The following is a 15,980-nucleotide window of genomic DNA, read 5'->3' on the forward strand; positions in this document are numbered from 1 at the left end:
ACAAACTGTGGCATGGCAATAACAACCAAATTTATAGACACAAATACGCTCACTATTCCCATTAGTGTATGCACACCCAGATAAATATTGTAGGCCTATGTACCGACAGAGGGATGGAGGGGAAATTCCACGTACATTATATATGTGGCAATATGACGTATATATTTGACATTTTGTGGCAATATTTGACCCTTGGGCAGTAAAATTTTGTATTGATAATACCCAATACTAAAAAAAAAATTATGTGCATAAAAAGATCCACATCATTTTGGTGAAGAGAGTGGCGGAGCTTGCACCAAGCAAGCAAATTATGTTTTATATATTATATATTTGCATAATTATTTCGGTTTCACATCGACATAGCCCTTCAAAAATGACTGAAATTCATCCCCTCAAGTCACGTGCTTCATCACTAGGAGCGATTGCTTGGAGGCACAAATTCCCTGGGCCCTCATCGTAGCAATAAATCATTATTCATATAAATCCAGTGAGAAGGTAAACCGACTGTTTCAGGCATTGTTTCCAGTCAGTGAGCTGGTAAAAAGTTCAGATGTAGCGAAGATAAATATAACCATGTAATCGTGTAGGGCATAGCAGCATATTTCAAGTCTTTTTGACAAAACAAGTTTTCCAGCAAGACTGTTACGTGCTGCTGTTTTGCAAAATTTAATGACAAAAATCATTCAAAGCAGCTGGACATATTTGTGCGATTTTGGAAGAATGATGAACTAACTCAATTTTATGGTTCTCAGTTCATGTGCAAATGCCGATGCTGAATTTCTTCTGGAAGAGTTGACATCAATCATAAAGGACCTTCATGATCTCCAGCATGTTTGCATGGATGGGCCAAGCCTTAACTGGCTTGAAGTTCCAAACGGACTTGAGTGACCATTTGAAGACGGATCGTGATGATGTCCTTGTTGGTGTAGGTTAAGGTGGCTTACACATTGTGCATGTGGCTTTCAAGACTGCATTCGACAAGTGCACTTGGGAGTATACAAATGCTGTATTCCAGCTTGTACTTGCCTTTCAAAGATTTTCCTGCTACATGTAAAGACTTTGTCAATCTCACTGGCACATTTCCTGTGAAGTTCTGCCAGCACCGATGGCTGGAAAATATTCCAGTGGCACAGTGAGTTCTCGGGGTGTAGCCGATGGTTTGCAAGTATGTCAACTGTATTCAGGGGGAAAAAAGGCAACAGAGCCAAAATCCAATTCCGATGATGTCGTGACATATTCAACTAACGACCACTTTTTCATTGCAAAGACGCTTCTTTTCCACTGTGAAAGAAATCCAATCTTTTCTTACCCAGTATCAGTCGGACCACCCAATGCCACCATTTATCTGTGATGATTTGCTTGGCATCATCATTCGAGGACTACCCTGACGTTTCATCAATAGTCAGTTGATGGAAAAAGCTACCGCTGCATTCAAGGTTCCCAAAGTGAAATCAGGGAAAAAGGAAGACCAGTGCTCTTTTTTATAAAAAGGTAAGATTATACAAATGTGAATGAACAGCTAGTCCTTGCCTGTCGTACTGTTAAAATATTTTTTAAAATACTCAATAACGTATCTTGAAATGGAAACAATGAATACAAAATGAATTCCAATGCATAAAGTTATCAGTTAAGAAAAAATAATTGCAAAATTTAATATCTTTAATCACGATAAAATATTATGTCATATACACGTATAATCACACTTGCTTCTTGTATTATCAGGTGAAGGTCGGTGCAGAAACAGAAGAGATTCTGTAAGCACTTTCTTCAGAAAAAAAGGCTTCTGAGCCTTAAGTCCTAGAGTTTAGAAGCGAATGTCTGAAGGCTGTTGTGGCACCAGCTGAGAAACTTGTGGATAAGGCACCCATCAAACACATGCTGGTTCGCAACACTTCCTGTCTTGAACCAAGGAAACGAGTATCAATTTCTGAGAGAGATATAATTAATTTGTGAAAATGGCTGAGAGTTGAAGGAATTCCTGAGGCAAAGACTGATGCAGACAACTCGGCTGCTGTCCTCAGGCAGTTCACCGATTTCATTGGCTTTGTAGGAGCTGATTAAGTGAAGTTACTAAGCAGTACAAACTTATATCTCAAAAAAGCAAGAAGAAAAAGACATAAAATGTCATAGCCCACTTGTTTTTAGTAATTTTGCTGTACGGAGTTAAAGGCTTTCAGTCGGTCATCTTTGCTCAGATTAGAAAATCTTTGGTCTCGTGTATTGTCTTTGCGCCAAGTTTGAACAAAATTGGTCCATGCATGTCGACAAATTTTTGGGGACACATTCAACATCGCCTTTTTTTACAACTAAAATGGCCACCAGTCGGCCATCTTTGATCGAATCGTGAAACAAAATGATGTGCATATGTATATCATCACGTATTGTCCAAGTATGAACAAAATCGGTCAATACGTCTCTGAGATATGGTTGTGGGCGCAAGTAAGTCAAATAAAACAAGACTGAATACTGACATTGTTAATTTGGAGGCATCAGTTGAAGGGTTTGCGGACAAAGCTGAAGCAACGGGAAATACTACTGTACTATCATCTTTGTCAAATCAATCTTCGGCAAACTGTGAAAGATAAATGGGTTGAACTGAAAACTGTTGAAGGCAAGTTTTACGGCCTTGTCAAAACCCTGAGACACAGAATGAAAACTTTAATTGCTTCAGAATTCACGATAGAAAGTTGAGTGCTTCAGAGGGATGCATGCAGCTATTTTGATATGCTGTTTTTATGAAGACAACACAAATAAATGGAACATTTATACCCATGTTGTTTTCATGCCTTGGGTTATATGAAGTTAATGGACTGTGCTTATTGATAAGGATAATGAATGCCCCTGTAAAGGCCAGTGGAGACATGGTGTCTGTTGCCTATTTTAAACAATGGTGATTGACAACTGCCAACAATCACTTTGGTGGTAGGCTCCATTTTTAAAGGCTACACATTCATAGCCTTTGTTGCATTCCTTCTAATTTTTCATTTAGTTCATGCATGGCGAGCAGTGGAATTAATTAACTGGAACTGATCGTTCTGAATGTCTCTGGGAACACTGGACTGCAACCGTGTTACAATGGTACTTTTACTTCAGGAAGTAACAAGTTGTAGCGGTTCCCGCTGAATGTACACAATCGCCTTGCACCTGCCAGGACGCGGCCAGGGCGCGATCGCCATGCCGGGCTCGTCCGGACGGGCCCAGACGCGCCTCTCCTGGGCATGCCCGGACTCGCTGTTCCCGGGCACGCCCGGACCTCCCGGGCACGCCCGGTCTCGTCTTTCCCGGGCATGCCCGCTCTCGCCTTTCCAGGGCTCGCCCAGAGCGCCCGGGCACGCCCAGCCTCGACTTGCCAGGCCACGTCCAGGACGCCCGGGCATGTCCAGACTCGCCTTTCCAGGGCTCGCCCAGAGCGTCCGGGCATGCCCGCTCTCGCCTTTCCAGGGCTCGCCCAAAGCGCTCGGGCACGCCCAGCCTCGACTTGCCAGGCCGCGTCCAGGACGCCCGGGCATGTCCAGACTCGCCTTTCCAGGACTCGCCCTTGACACCCGGGCATGCCCGGTCTCGGTTTTCCCGGGCAAACGCCCCGGCATAAATGTGTATATATATTGCTGCCCGATAAACGGGCTTGTCAGAATACCTGAGCTGTTTTGTTTCAATAAAGCAACTCGGACGAATTCCGTCTTTGGTCGCGTCAATACTTTCGACTCGTGTTGGAGCGCAGCTCCTTCACTGGTGACCTACCGACATGGACACGGCAGTGACTCTTAAACTGCCTACCTTCTGGGAGGCTCACGCGGCTGTTTGGTTCGCCCAGGCGGACTCCCAGTTAGCCCTGCGAGGCATCACCGCGGACGACACCCGCTTCCACCACGTCGTGGCAGCGCTCGGTTCCGCCACCGCGGCCCGCGCCCTGAGCCTCCTCGAGCACCCGCCGGCTGCTGACAAGTATGACGCGCTGAAGACGCTCCTCCTCGACGCTTTCGCCCTCTCACCGGCGGCACGCGCACGGCGCCTGCTCGACCTGCCCGAGCTCGGCGACACGCGCCCGTCCGAGCGCATGGACTATATGCTCTCGTTGCTCGGTGAGCACTCTCCGGATTTTCTGTTCCGCGAGCTGTTCCTTCGCCAGCTGCCTCACCCGGTACGCCTCGCCCTGGCTGGCACGTCGATCACCGATCCCCGCGCCCTCGCCAGGGAAGCCGATAAGATCTCCTCGGCGGGCCAACACATCGGCGCGGCTACCTGGAGCCTGCCGCCGTCCGAGGCGATGCCCACGACGCCCGAGCGCCCTGCGCGGTTGGAGGCCGAACTGCCGGTGCAACTGGCGGCCGCCACGCCGCGCCGACCGCTTCCGACACGACGGCCGGGGCCTACACCTGACCAGGCGTGGTGTTATTACCACGCCAGGTTCGGACACAAGGCTCGGACGTGCCGACCCCTGTGCACTTTCGGCAAGTCGGGAAACGGCCGGGCCGGCGTTCATTCCCAGCCATGAGCGCCGGCCACTCGGGCAACTTGCTTTTTATTCGGGACAAAGCGTCCGGGCGGCGTTTCCTTTGTGACTCCGGCGCCCAACTGAGCGTCATACCCGCCTCCGAGCAGGACAGGCGGGACGCCGTTTGCGGCCCCTCTTTGGTCGCTGCTAATGGCTCGGCCATACGCACTTTCGGCCCGCGTGATGTCACCCTCTGCTTCGGCAGCCAGCGCTTTCAGTGGACCTTTGTGACCGCCTGCGTCCCCATGGCTTTGCTGGGCGCCGACTTCCTCTGCGCGCACGGGCTGCTGGTCGACGTCAAACGTCGTCGCCTTGTCAACGCCGAGACCTTCAGCTCCCTGGCGTGCACGATGAGCAGCTCCGCGCCGACCGAACTGGCGTGCGCCCTCCCGACGGCGAACGAGTTAGCTCGCCTGCTCGCGGAATTCCCGGCCCTCACGCGGCCGACGTTTTCGGCCGTCGCAGTGCGGCATGGGATCGAGCACCACATACCCACTACGGGCCCGCCGGTCTACGCCAGGGCCCGCCGCCTCGACCCGGCCAAGCTCGCCGTGGCAAAGGCCGAGTTCGACGCGTTGGAGCACCTCGGCATCGTGCGGCGCTCCAATAGCGCGTGGGCCTCACCACTGCACATCGTGCCAAAGCCGGGGGGCGGATGGCGCCCGTGTGGCGACTACCGCCGACTCAACGACGCTACCACCCCCGACAGGTACCCGATCCCGCACATCCAGGACTTTTCCGCCCGTTTGGCGGGACGGGTCATATTTTCCAAAATTGACCTGATACGGGGATACCACCAGGTAGCTGTCCGGGTGGCCGACGTCCCGAAGACTGCCGTCATCACGCCGTTCGGCCTGTTCGAATTTTTGAGGATGCCGTTTGGCCTCAAGAACGCGGCCCAGGCGTTCCAGCGCTTAATGGACGGCGTGCTGCGCGACCTGCCATTTCTTTTCGTCTATCTGGACGACATCCTCGTCGCCAGCACGTCCCGCGCCGAGCATCTCCTCCACCTCCGAACACTGTTCGGTCGCCTCAGCGAGCACGGCTTAATTGTCAACCCGGCCAAATGCCACTTCGGCACGACGACCGTTGACTTTTTGGGCCACCGCATCACCAAGACCGGGGCCGTGCCGCTGCCGACCAAGGTCGAGGCCATCACCACGTTCCCGCGTCCCCGTTCCATCAAGGCCCTACAAGAGTTCCTCGGCATGGTGAATTTTTATCACCGATTCGTGCCCCGCGCTGCTCAGCTCATGCGGCCCCTTTACGAGGCCCTCCGGGGCAAGCCGGCCAAGCATGACATCGTTTGGTCCGCGGCCATGGACGCGGCCTTCGCGAGCGCAAAACGGGCCCTCGCCGACGCAACGCTGCTGGCTCACCCGGTGCTCAACGCGCCCATCGCCCTCACTACGGACGCCTCCAACTACGCGGTGGGCGCCGTCCATGAACAATGGGTGGACGGGGTTTGGCAGCCACTCGCTTTTTTCAGCCGGCAACTCCGGCCGAACGAGTTAAAATACAGCACGTTCGACCGCGAGCTGCTCGGTCTATTCCTGGCCGTTCGCCATTTCCGACACCTCCTGGAGGGCCGCCCGTTCACGGCTTTCGTCGACCACAAGCCATTGGTCTACGCAATGGCCAAAGTCACGGAGCCGTGGTCGGCCCGCCAGCAGCGCCACCTCTCCGCCATGTCGGAATTCACCACGGACATCCGGCACGTCGCCGGCAAAGACAACGCCGTGGCCGACTGTCTTTCTCGGGCCAGCGCGAACGCGGTCCACCTCGGCGTGGACTTCGCGCTCATGGCGGCCGACCAGACCACCGACACCTCGGTGCAGGCCCTCCGGGCGGCGGACACGGGCCTCCGCCTGGCCGGCATCCCCTTCGCGGGCACCGTCCTGCTCTGCGACGTCTCCCAGGGCCAGCCTCGCCCCCATCGTGCCCGTTTCCTGGCAGCGCCGCATCTTCGCCTACATCCACGGCCTTTCTCACCCGGGCCGGAAAGCTTCTCAGAAGCTGGTGTCGGCGCGTTTCGTCTGGCATGGCCTTCGACGGAACGTCCGCGACTGGGCCAACGCCTGTACAGCCTGCCAGCGGGCCAAGGTCCACCGCCACACCCAGGCCCCGCTGGCACCTTTCACCGTGCCTGCACGGCGTTTCGACCACGTCCACGTGGATCTGGTGGGTCCCCTGCCCCCATCGCGGGGGTTCACCCACCTGCTCACCATGGTGGACAGGACCACCATGTGGCCGGAGGCCGTGCCCCTCACCTCCACCACCACCGCCGACGTGGCGCAGGCATTCATCGCCACCTGGGTCGCGCACTTCGGCGCACCGGCGGACATCTCGTCCGACCGTGGCCCACAGTTCACGTCCGAACTTTGGGGCGCGGTCGCCCACTCGTTGGGGGTCACGCTGCACCGCACCACGGCCTACCACCCCCAAGCCAACGGGTTGTGCGAGCGGTTTCACCGCTCCATGAAGGCCGCACTCATGGCCGGCCTTCAGGACGACGGTTGGACCGACCGGCTGCCGTGGGTCCTTTTGGGCCTCCGCACGGCCCCCAAGGAGGACCTCCGGGCGTCCGCCGCCGAGCTCGTCTACGGCCAGCCGCTCCGCGTCCCGGGCGAGTTCGTGCCCGACGCTACCAGTCCCTGGTCCGCCGCACACCAGCGCTCGGACCTCCACGAGGCCGCCCGACGATTTGCCCCCGTGCCAACGTCCCGCCACGGTGGCCCCCAGTCCTACGTCCCCCCGGCGCTTCGCACAGCGGAGTACGTCTTTGTGCGTCATGAAGCGCATCGGGGGCCACTCCGGCCGCCGTACGACGGGCCCTTCCGGGTCCTGCGACGGGGCGACAAGTCCTTCGTCGTCGACGTCGGCGGCCGGTCGGACCGGATCTCTGTGGACCGCCTCAAACCGGCGCACGTGGACGTCGACCGACCACCACGGTTGGCCCTTCCTCCGCGGCGAGGCCGCCCCCCGTCCACAATTCCCCCCGCTCGACCACCCACCACCAGATCGGACCCCCCCCCCCCACGACCCTCCAGGGGTCGCTTCGGCCGGGTCATCTGGACCCCCCTTAAATTGACCCTGCCGGTGCAGGTCGATTCTGGAGGGGCGTGTGTAGCGGTTCCCGCTGAATGTACACAATCGCCTTGCACCTGCCAGGACGCGGCCAGGACGCGATCGCCATGCCGGGCTCGTACGGACGGGCCCAGACGCGCCTCTCCTAGGCATGCCCGGACTCGCTGTTCCCGGGCACGCCCGGACCTCCCGGGCACGCCCGGTCTCGTCTTTCCCGGGCATGCCCGCTCTCGCCTTTCCAGGGCTCGCCCAGAGCGTGCGGGCACGCCCAGCCTCGACTTGCCAGGCCGCGTCCAGGATGCCCGGGCATGTCCAGACTCGCCTTTCCAGGGCTCGCCCAGAGCGTCCGGGCATGCCCGCTCTCGCCTTTCCAGGGCTCGCCCAGAGCGCTCGGGCACGCCCAGCCTCGACTTGCCAGGCCGCGTCCAGGACGCCCGGGCATGTCCAGACTCGCCTTTCCAGGACTCGCCCTTGACACCCGGGCATGCCCGGTCTCGGTTTTCCCGGGCAAACGCCCCGGCATAAATGTGTATATATATTGCTGCCCGATAAACGGGCTTGTCAGAATACCTGAGCTGTTTTGTTTCAATAAAGCAACTCAGACGAATTCCGTCTTTGGTCGCGTCAATTCTTTCGACTCGCGTTGGAGCGCAGCTCCTTCAAAGTTAAATATATTGATCTTTTATTTTTATGAAAAGTTCTGTGATCGGATTTATTTACAGCGTAGCCGGTAGGGAAATGCTGTCTGGAACAGCGTTTAGCTGTCCGTCCGGAGTATGTATGTATGTATGTCCCTCACAAACGTCCACCAATCAGAGCTGAGGATCTAGTCACAAGATAGGGGGAGAGCATTGAGTAACCATTACAGTTTTGCATATTTTACTAAAAGGAAATCTAATAACCTTCTGTGGAACGTTTCGGGGTCCCAGCGGGTGTCGTAAGGTTGATAGGACGTTTCAGAAATTCCTCAATAAAACGATAATTTTGAAATGCGATCGACACAGACCTTGCTCCTGAATCCAGAAGTGAACAGATGACGGTTTGTTGATTTGATAATATCTCAATATAATCGTGATTTAACATTATATTTTGATATATTAATAATACAGTATTAATTTGTGATTGGAATGATGAATGATGCTGTTCGGAATGGAAATACCATAAATTACCATAAACATAAATTCTGAACCATAATATCCATAAATACAATTACCATAAATACATAAATTACCAATTACCATAAATACAATAAATTACCATAAACATAAAATACAATTACCATAAATAAATACAATACAAGTACCATAAATACTGCTGTCTCAACAATGGATGGAGGTCCTCAATGCCAAACAGGAAATTAGAGCTGTCTCCCTCGACATATCACGTGCCTTCGATACGGTCTGGCACCCCGCTCTGCTCACCAAACTCTCCTCTGGTATCCATGGAAATCTCCACGCATGGCTGGCGGACTTCCTCTCTCGTCGTAGTCAACGTGTGGCCCTGAATGGATTTCTCAAATATCCTCTTCCTGTTCAGGCTGGAGTTCCCCAAGGCAGTGTTCTGGGCCCTGTGCTTTTTCTGGTCTTCATCAATGATCTCTCTGACTCTCTTGAAAATCCTCTCTATCTCTTTGCTGATGACTCAACTCTCTGCCGCTGCATTCCTCATCCCTCAGATCGGCAGTCTGCAGCCTCCTCACTCTCTGCAGACCTGGACAAAATCACAGACTGGGCAAACAAGTGGAACATGTCTTTCAATCCTGACAAATCGCACACTCTTACGATGTCTCTCCGAAAAGACCGACTGGACAACCCTCCCATCTACTTTCTGAATAATCCTCTCCAAGAAGTTCTGTCACTCAAGCTTTTGGGTCTCATTATCTGCCATGATCTTTCCTGGGAAAACCATATTTCCAAGCTGGACTCCAAAGCCAGTCGCCGACTGGGCATCCTCCGTCGTGCGAAGTCCTTCCTTGGCACACCTGAGCTCCTCACCACATACAAGGCTTTCATCCGCAGCTCAATGGAATACTGCTCTCACCTCTGGGCTGGTGCTCCTGCCTCACACCTAGCTCGTCTTCACGCTGTTGAAACCAAGGTGTTCAGAATCATTGGAATCTCCCGCGATGATGCTATCTCTGAGGGCCTTTCACTTACTCACCGCAGGCAGGTTGGTGGTCTTTCCGTCTTCTACCGACTCCTCTCCGGCCTTGCTCCCCCAGCTCTCTCTGTGCTCTGTCCCCCAAATATTCCTACAGGTCGCACAAGATCTGCCTGCAACCCTCTTATGGTTAAACTGCCAAAATCAAGACTCTCTGCTCACCTTCACTCCTTCATTCCTCTTTTCTCCCGCCTCTGGAACTAACTCCCTCACTCTCTTCAATCCCACTCCTCCCTCCAGGTTTTTAAAACGGCTGTTCACCACCATCTCTTATCTTCCCCAATCCAAAACCTTGATCTTTTCTACCCCCGCTAATTTCACCCCAAATCCACTTTTTTGAGGTGACTTTTGTCTTCTTTCCTGGAAGTCCTTGGTGTCCTTGCGTTTTATACCTATCCTGCCTCCCCCCAGGCCCTCTCCCTCCCACACATCTCCCGATGTCCCTGCTCTCAAATGTTGTGTTTGTGTGCTTCCTCCCCTTCTCTCCCCATCTTGTCGACCGCTCCCCTTTTTATATACTTTGTTTGCTTGTTTGTTTGATTTGTTTGTTTGATAAATGTTAGCTCTTTCACGAGCCTCGACTCTGTATACAAAAAATATATATATATATATAGAGATATTGAGTTTGAAGCAGAATGAGGAAATGACGTAAGGGTTTCCATCCATGACATTCGCGGATTCCCCATTTGCAGTTTCTCCATTGACTGGATATAGCAACATTCAGACTGGGTACATTTTTTGTCCAAGTCCTTCACGAACCTGCTCTCAATGTATGCCGTTTGACTGAATGTGGCACAGGAATGTGGAATTTATTGAAAAAAATAATAATAATTACATTATTTGCTAATTTGTATCTCCACCCAGGTCATACTATCCTCTTAAACTAAAGTATCAAACAAGCTAGGTTACGCCATTCTTAGACTATTGGACGTGTTTGTATTTATGCTTGTACAGTAAGTCCTTGCTTAACATTGTCCCAGTTAACATTGTTTTATTATTAAGTTGATGATCTATTCGAGAGCATACTCGTTTAAAATCGTTCATCATTCGTTCTGCATTTTTCTACCTCGGAGACATGCTGAATGGAGAAGGTGGATCAGACTCGGCAACGGTTGCTCGAGTGAGATGTGCATGGAAGAAGTTTCGGGAACCGAGTGGCGTGCTGACGAGGAGGGGAGTGTCGTTGAAGCTGAAGGGAAAGGTGTATGCTGCATGTGTGAGAAGTGTTATGATTTATGGGAGCGAGACATGGGTAGTGAACGTGGAGCAGCAACGAAGGTTGGAAAGGGTGGAAATGCGAATGGTTCGATGGATGTGCGGAGTATCGTTGAGAGAGAGGAAGACAAATGATGAATTGCGAAAGATGATGGGAATAGAGCCTGTGATTGATGCTGTGAAGAGCAACAGGTTGAGATGGTTTGGTCATGTGTTGAGGAAGGATGAAAGTGACTGGTTGAGAAGAGTGATGGAAATGAATGTAGAAGGAAGTAGAAGACGGGGAAGACCGAGAAAGACTTGGCTAAATATGGTGGAAGAAGAAATGCGGGCAAGGGGGTTAACAAGGAGAGATGCAGAAAATAGGGCAAAATGGAGAAGATTGTCATGGGGACCGCAAGGCTAACCCCCGCTCTAGCAGGGAAAATGGCCTTAAAATGCATGTTGTTGTTGTTGTATTCGTTCTGTTATAAAGTCGTTTTACCTCTAATTTAGTACCAAACTAACGGTTTTCCTCGTTTTAATAAAGCTATAGTATACACCGTACCATAAATACTGTTGTATACGCTGTACTGTAAATCCTGGTTTCTCAGCCCACCCAGAGTACGTTCAGTAAAGGCCTTGTATACACTGAGATTAGCATCAAGCACATCTAGTCATGTATACACCGAGCTCCTGGGCTGAAGTTACTCAGTGGTGCATGAATGGTTTGTGAGGAGGAAGTTGTGGCCTGAATGCGTCAATGACTTGAAAGGATTTAAAGATGTTGGCCCCGCTATGAAGAAAGTTATTATTTGGCTTGGCAAACAAAGTGAGTTTTGATGAGTTGGAAAAAGCCGACATTACACAACTCCTGCAATAACATGGAGAAGAGCTAACCAATGAAGATCGTATAGCAACTAGAGATGATGAGAAAAAAGCAACTGGAGATGATGATATTCAATTGTTTGTTTAAAATTATTTAAAACTTGTACTCGATATGTAAATAATTTATTTTGTCTGACGATACCATTTTTTCCCTGGAACCTAACCCCCCACCCTCCCTATTTACATTTCTTCTCATGGGGAAATTGGATTTGCTTAAAATTGTTTCCGTTGAAGTCACACTTTTCAAGAGCGTAACTATGTTAAGCAAGGACTGACTATACAAGTTCAAGGTTTTACCAAGGTTAACTTAGGATTAAAATTATCTGTCGTAATTCCACGCGGCGAGTCCTTGAAATCAGATTTTAATTCCTTGGAAAGTCCTTGAATATTATCAATCCAAAAAAGTAGAAACCCAGTAATACAAGTTAGATGTGCCTTATAACTTCACAAGATAATTAGCATGACTGCTTTCCCATACCACCATGAAATGGCTCACCCTGCATTGAGAAAAGCCACTGAACCGCCATTCCAGTCATAAGTTACTTCCTTTTATCGACAGTTCAACAGAAGGGCATGATAGGCATTGTTTTTTTAAATTAATTTGGAAACGTTGTCATGTTACTTTATTCACTGAAGCAGATGCTTCATGGGAAGTAGGCCAGAACAAGAAATTCTCACTGTTATATTATAGGCAGCCATAGCGACACCATGCTGCAAGGGCACACGGTGAGGTAGGCTGCAAACCCAGCTCTCACTTATATTGTACTGATGACATGTTGCCAATTCCTGATCACAGCCCCATGTGGAGGAAGATCAACGGGATCGGATGGGGTCGTTCTTTCGCCAAACTACCCTGGAAACTACACGGGAGGCCTTAAGTGCATCTACACAGTGACGGTGCCTAATGATTTTGGTAAGGACCCTCCTCTTATGCTTCTGTGCAGGTTTAGAACATCTCAGTTGAAAGTTTCAAATATGCCCTTGACTTTTGTTTCTAACTAAGCCTTTATGTATATATGACAGAAACAATACTTGCTTTACTTTTCAATGTATTCGCCCGTTTTGGGCACAAAGTTGAGCCAGAGGAGGGGGGAAGCTTTCATCTGGCTTCACTGTAGATTTCTTCAGGACATGTGCACATCCTTTCCTAGTTACCTTGCGTTTTAACAACACTCTTGCCCCCATATCAGCACGATAAAATGGATGTCTTTGACGATCAATAATTACTGTGCTATGTAGCCAATCATCCTCACATGCCTAATGCTTAATTATACCATAAATTTAATAATCATTCGCTGTTCTACCCTCTTTGTTGTCTCTCTTATTGGCATGTTGATTTTCAGTGAATGCTCCCTTGTACATCAATCCGACATTCAAAAGCATGATGAATGCATCATACAGATATTAAACATCTCATATATTTGTCAGGAAAAACAAGAATTGTTGGAGGATAAACATCACTCTACTGTAACTACAAGTTGGCTACGTAGTGGGGGGATGATTTAGCTCAAATTTGTTGTTTCATCATAGCCTCAAAACAACGAGAGAGTTCCAGACCATGACTAATAATCTTCCCAGTATGCTACCTGGCCTTTGGTATCTCATCATCACCATCAACTTTGGTCAACAAAACTCCACTCTGTAGCCACTTTTCAATAATCAATTTTACTTATGTCAATTTTCTGATTGGGTTCCCGAAATGAAACTTCAACAATATAAGAAGTATTAACAAAACAACGAACGGATTGATTTATTCATTCACATATTGTTGTAATACGTGGATTGTTATGGATTCGTCACTTCCGTTGTGGTTTTCATCCACTGTAAACATTTTTGATTCCATGTACTATTATTGTTGTCGTTTGAGGGAAATAGAAATTACTATTTTCAAAAGGTAAAAAAGTTAATGTTTTAAATGAAACCAGAACGAGACGATGACGAGGAGGAAGAGGAAAAGAAGGCGGAGCGAGTGAGTCGGGGAAGAAGCCTAGCTGCTTCGAGGTCTGGAACGAACGATTGGCGAACGAAAGTCACGAGTGAACTTTGGGTTTCCCAGGAAAGGGATTCTTGCGACAGAGTTGTTATCGCTATGACAGATCAACCTGCGTGTCAGGTTTTGGCGGTTGATTCCGAGGAGAATCATCGTCGTGCCGTTACGCCACGAGAACGGGCCGTCGGCCATTTTTACCTCGCGCAGGACTTGCGCTTCGCTCAAGGTTTCATCTCGCTTCGACCATTTTCACCGCATTCAGACGTTGATCTGGTGTGTGTGTGTGTAACGTGGCTTTCGAGTGGAAAATCTGCGTGTCGCCGATTTGGAGCCGTGAAACGTCCATACCCGAGGGTGTGATTTCCCAGTCGCCTTGAGGGCGCCTTTGTGCAGCTTTGGCCGCGTGACTGTGACTGCCAACCCAACGGGATTCTGGTCTCGATTGGACATTTTTCTGACGATCGCTGGGGCGGATCGACTTTGGCTTGAAGCCGGAACCAACTTTGGCTTGAAGCCCGGATTAGAGACATTGGGAATCTTCTTCTTTTCGCTCACTTGGAGCACAGTGAGTTATATTGTACGAACCTGATGGTACCATCATAGGAAATATATATTGGTTGTACAATTGATTACTATTGTTGTTGTACTGTTATTCTTGTGTGATCTTAATACAATACTTGTTTGTTTGTAACAATTGGTGTGGCTTCACCATTGATCATTGACATACAGAACAACACATTTTTCTGCCGTGACTCCTCTCGGGGCTTGGAGGTACACCGTGACCAGGGGGTTTGGGGAGGAGCGCGTAACAGAAATTGGGGGCTCATCCGGGATTGGCCCAAATATAAATTGGGGGCTCGTCCGGGATTGGCCCAAATAGAAATTTGGGGCTCATCCAAAATTGGCCTAAATTGAAATTGGGGGCTCGTCCACCTTTGTGAGATTGGGGGTTCGTCTCAAATTGAAATTGAAATTGGGGGCTCGTCTTTGCTAATATAATTCCCAAATCTCGTCCGGGATTAAATTCCCTAAAACTCGTCTGGGATAGAATTCCCTAACATTCCCAAAATTCCCAAATTTGGAATTTTTCTAACATTCCCAAATTTTTCAAAAAAAATTGGAAATTTTTTGTGTGAAGGTTAACAGGTGCTAACTAATAGTCACCATGGTGTTTGACGCAGAAAAGTTTGCGGCGTCCCCTAATGAGGCATAGTTCCAAGCGTTAAAAAGATCGGAACTCTTGATATTGGCCAAACATTCTAACTTGGAGGTCCGAGCTCATATGAAGAAAGCAGAGATGCAGACATTGGTGGTAGAATCTCTGGTGGGACAAGGAACATGGAAAGAGGTAGCCTTGGATTGGTTACCCGAGGAAAAAGAAAATGTGGAGCTCTGGAAAATGGAGATGCAACTGCAGAGCCAGGAAAAGTTAAAAGCAGAGGAAAGGAAAGCAGAAAAGGAAAGAATAGAACAGAAACGAGAACTCGAGGAGAGAAGAGCCGAGGAAAGGAGAGCTGAAAGGGAACTCGACGAAAGAAGAGCAGAACAGGAACGAGAACTCGAGGAGAGAAGAGCAGAGGAAAGGAGAGCTGAAAGGGAACTCGAGGAAAGAAGAGAATAACAGGAACGAGAACTCGAGGAGAGAAGAATAGAGGAAAGGAGAGCTGAAGAAGAGAGAAGAGCAGAGGAAGGAGAGCTGAAGAAGAAAAAAGAGCAGAGGAAAGGAGAGCTGAAAGGGAGTTAAAGGAACGTGACATGGAGTATCAGAAGGAACTTAAACTCAAGGAGCTGGAATTAATGGGAGAACGGAGAGAAGTAGTATCAATGCCGGCTAGTTCGACAACTAGTCAGAACACTTGGGATGTTGGTAGGCATGTGAGGCTGGTTCCACCCTTCAATGAAAAGGAGGTAGCCAAGTTTTGTTTTACATTTTGAGAAAGTGGCTCAAATGCTAAAATGGCCTGTGGGGTCCTGGACTATGTTAGTGAAAAGTGTTTTGGTGGGTAAAGCTCAAGATATCTATTCGGCTTTACCGATTGACCAATGTGCAGATTATGAGAAAGTGAAGAAAGCCATTCTCAAAGCCTATGAATTGGTCCCTGAAGCTTACCGGCAAAAAATCAGGAATGCCAGGAAGAGGGAGAGTGAGACCCATGTGGAGTTTGC

General features: G+C 49.8%; 1 protein-coding gene across 1 annotated transcript in view; it reads left to right on the forward strand.

Annotated features, from left to right (window-relative positions):
* Positions 1-15,980, forward strand: part of CSMD3 (CUB and Sushi multiple domains 3) — a 1,283,181-nt gene that overhangs the window by 923,002 nt on the left and 344,199 nt on the right. Inside the window, 1 exon segment of the mRNA XM_068130918.2 lies at positions 12,621-12,737. Coding sequence (XP_067987019.2) covers positions 12,621-12,737 — 117 coding nt within the window.

This window comes from Myxine glutinosa, chromosome 11, assembly GCF_964187855.1.
Source record: "Myxine glutinosa chromosome 11, kmMyxGlut1.1, whole genome shotgun sequence".
In the NCBI taxonomy this organism is placed as follows: Eukaryota; Metazoa; Chordata; class Myxini; order Myxiniformes; family Myxinidae; genus Myxine; species Myxine glutinosa.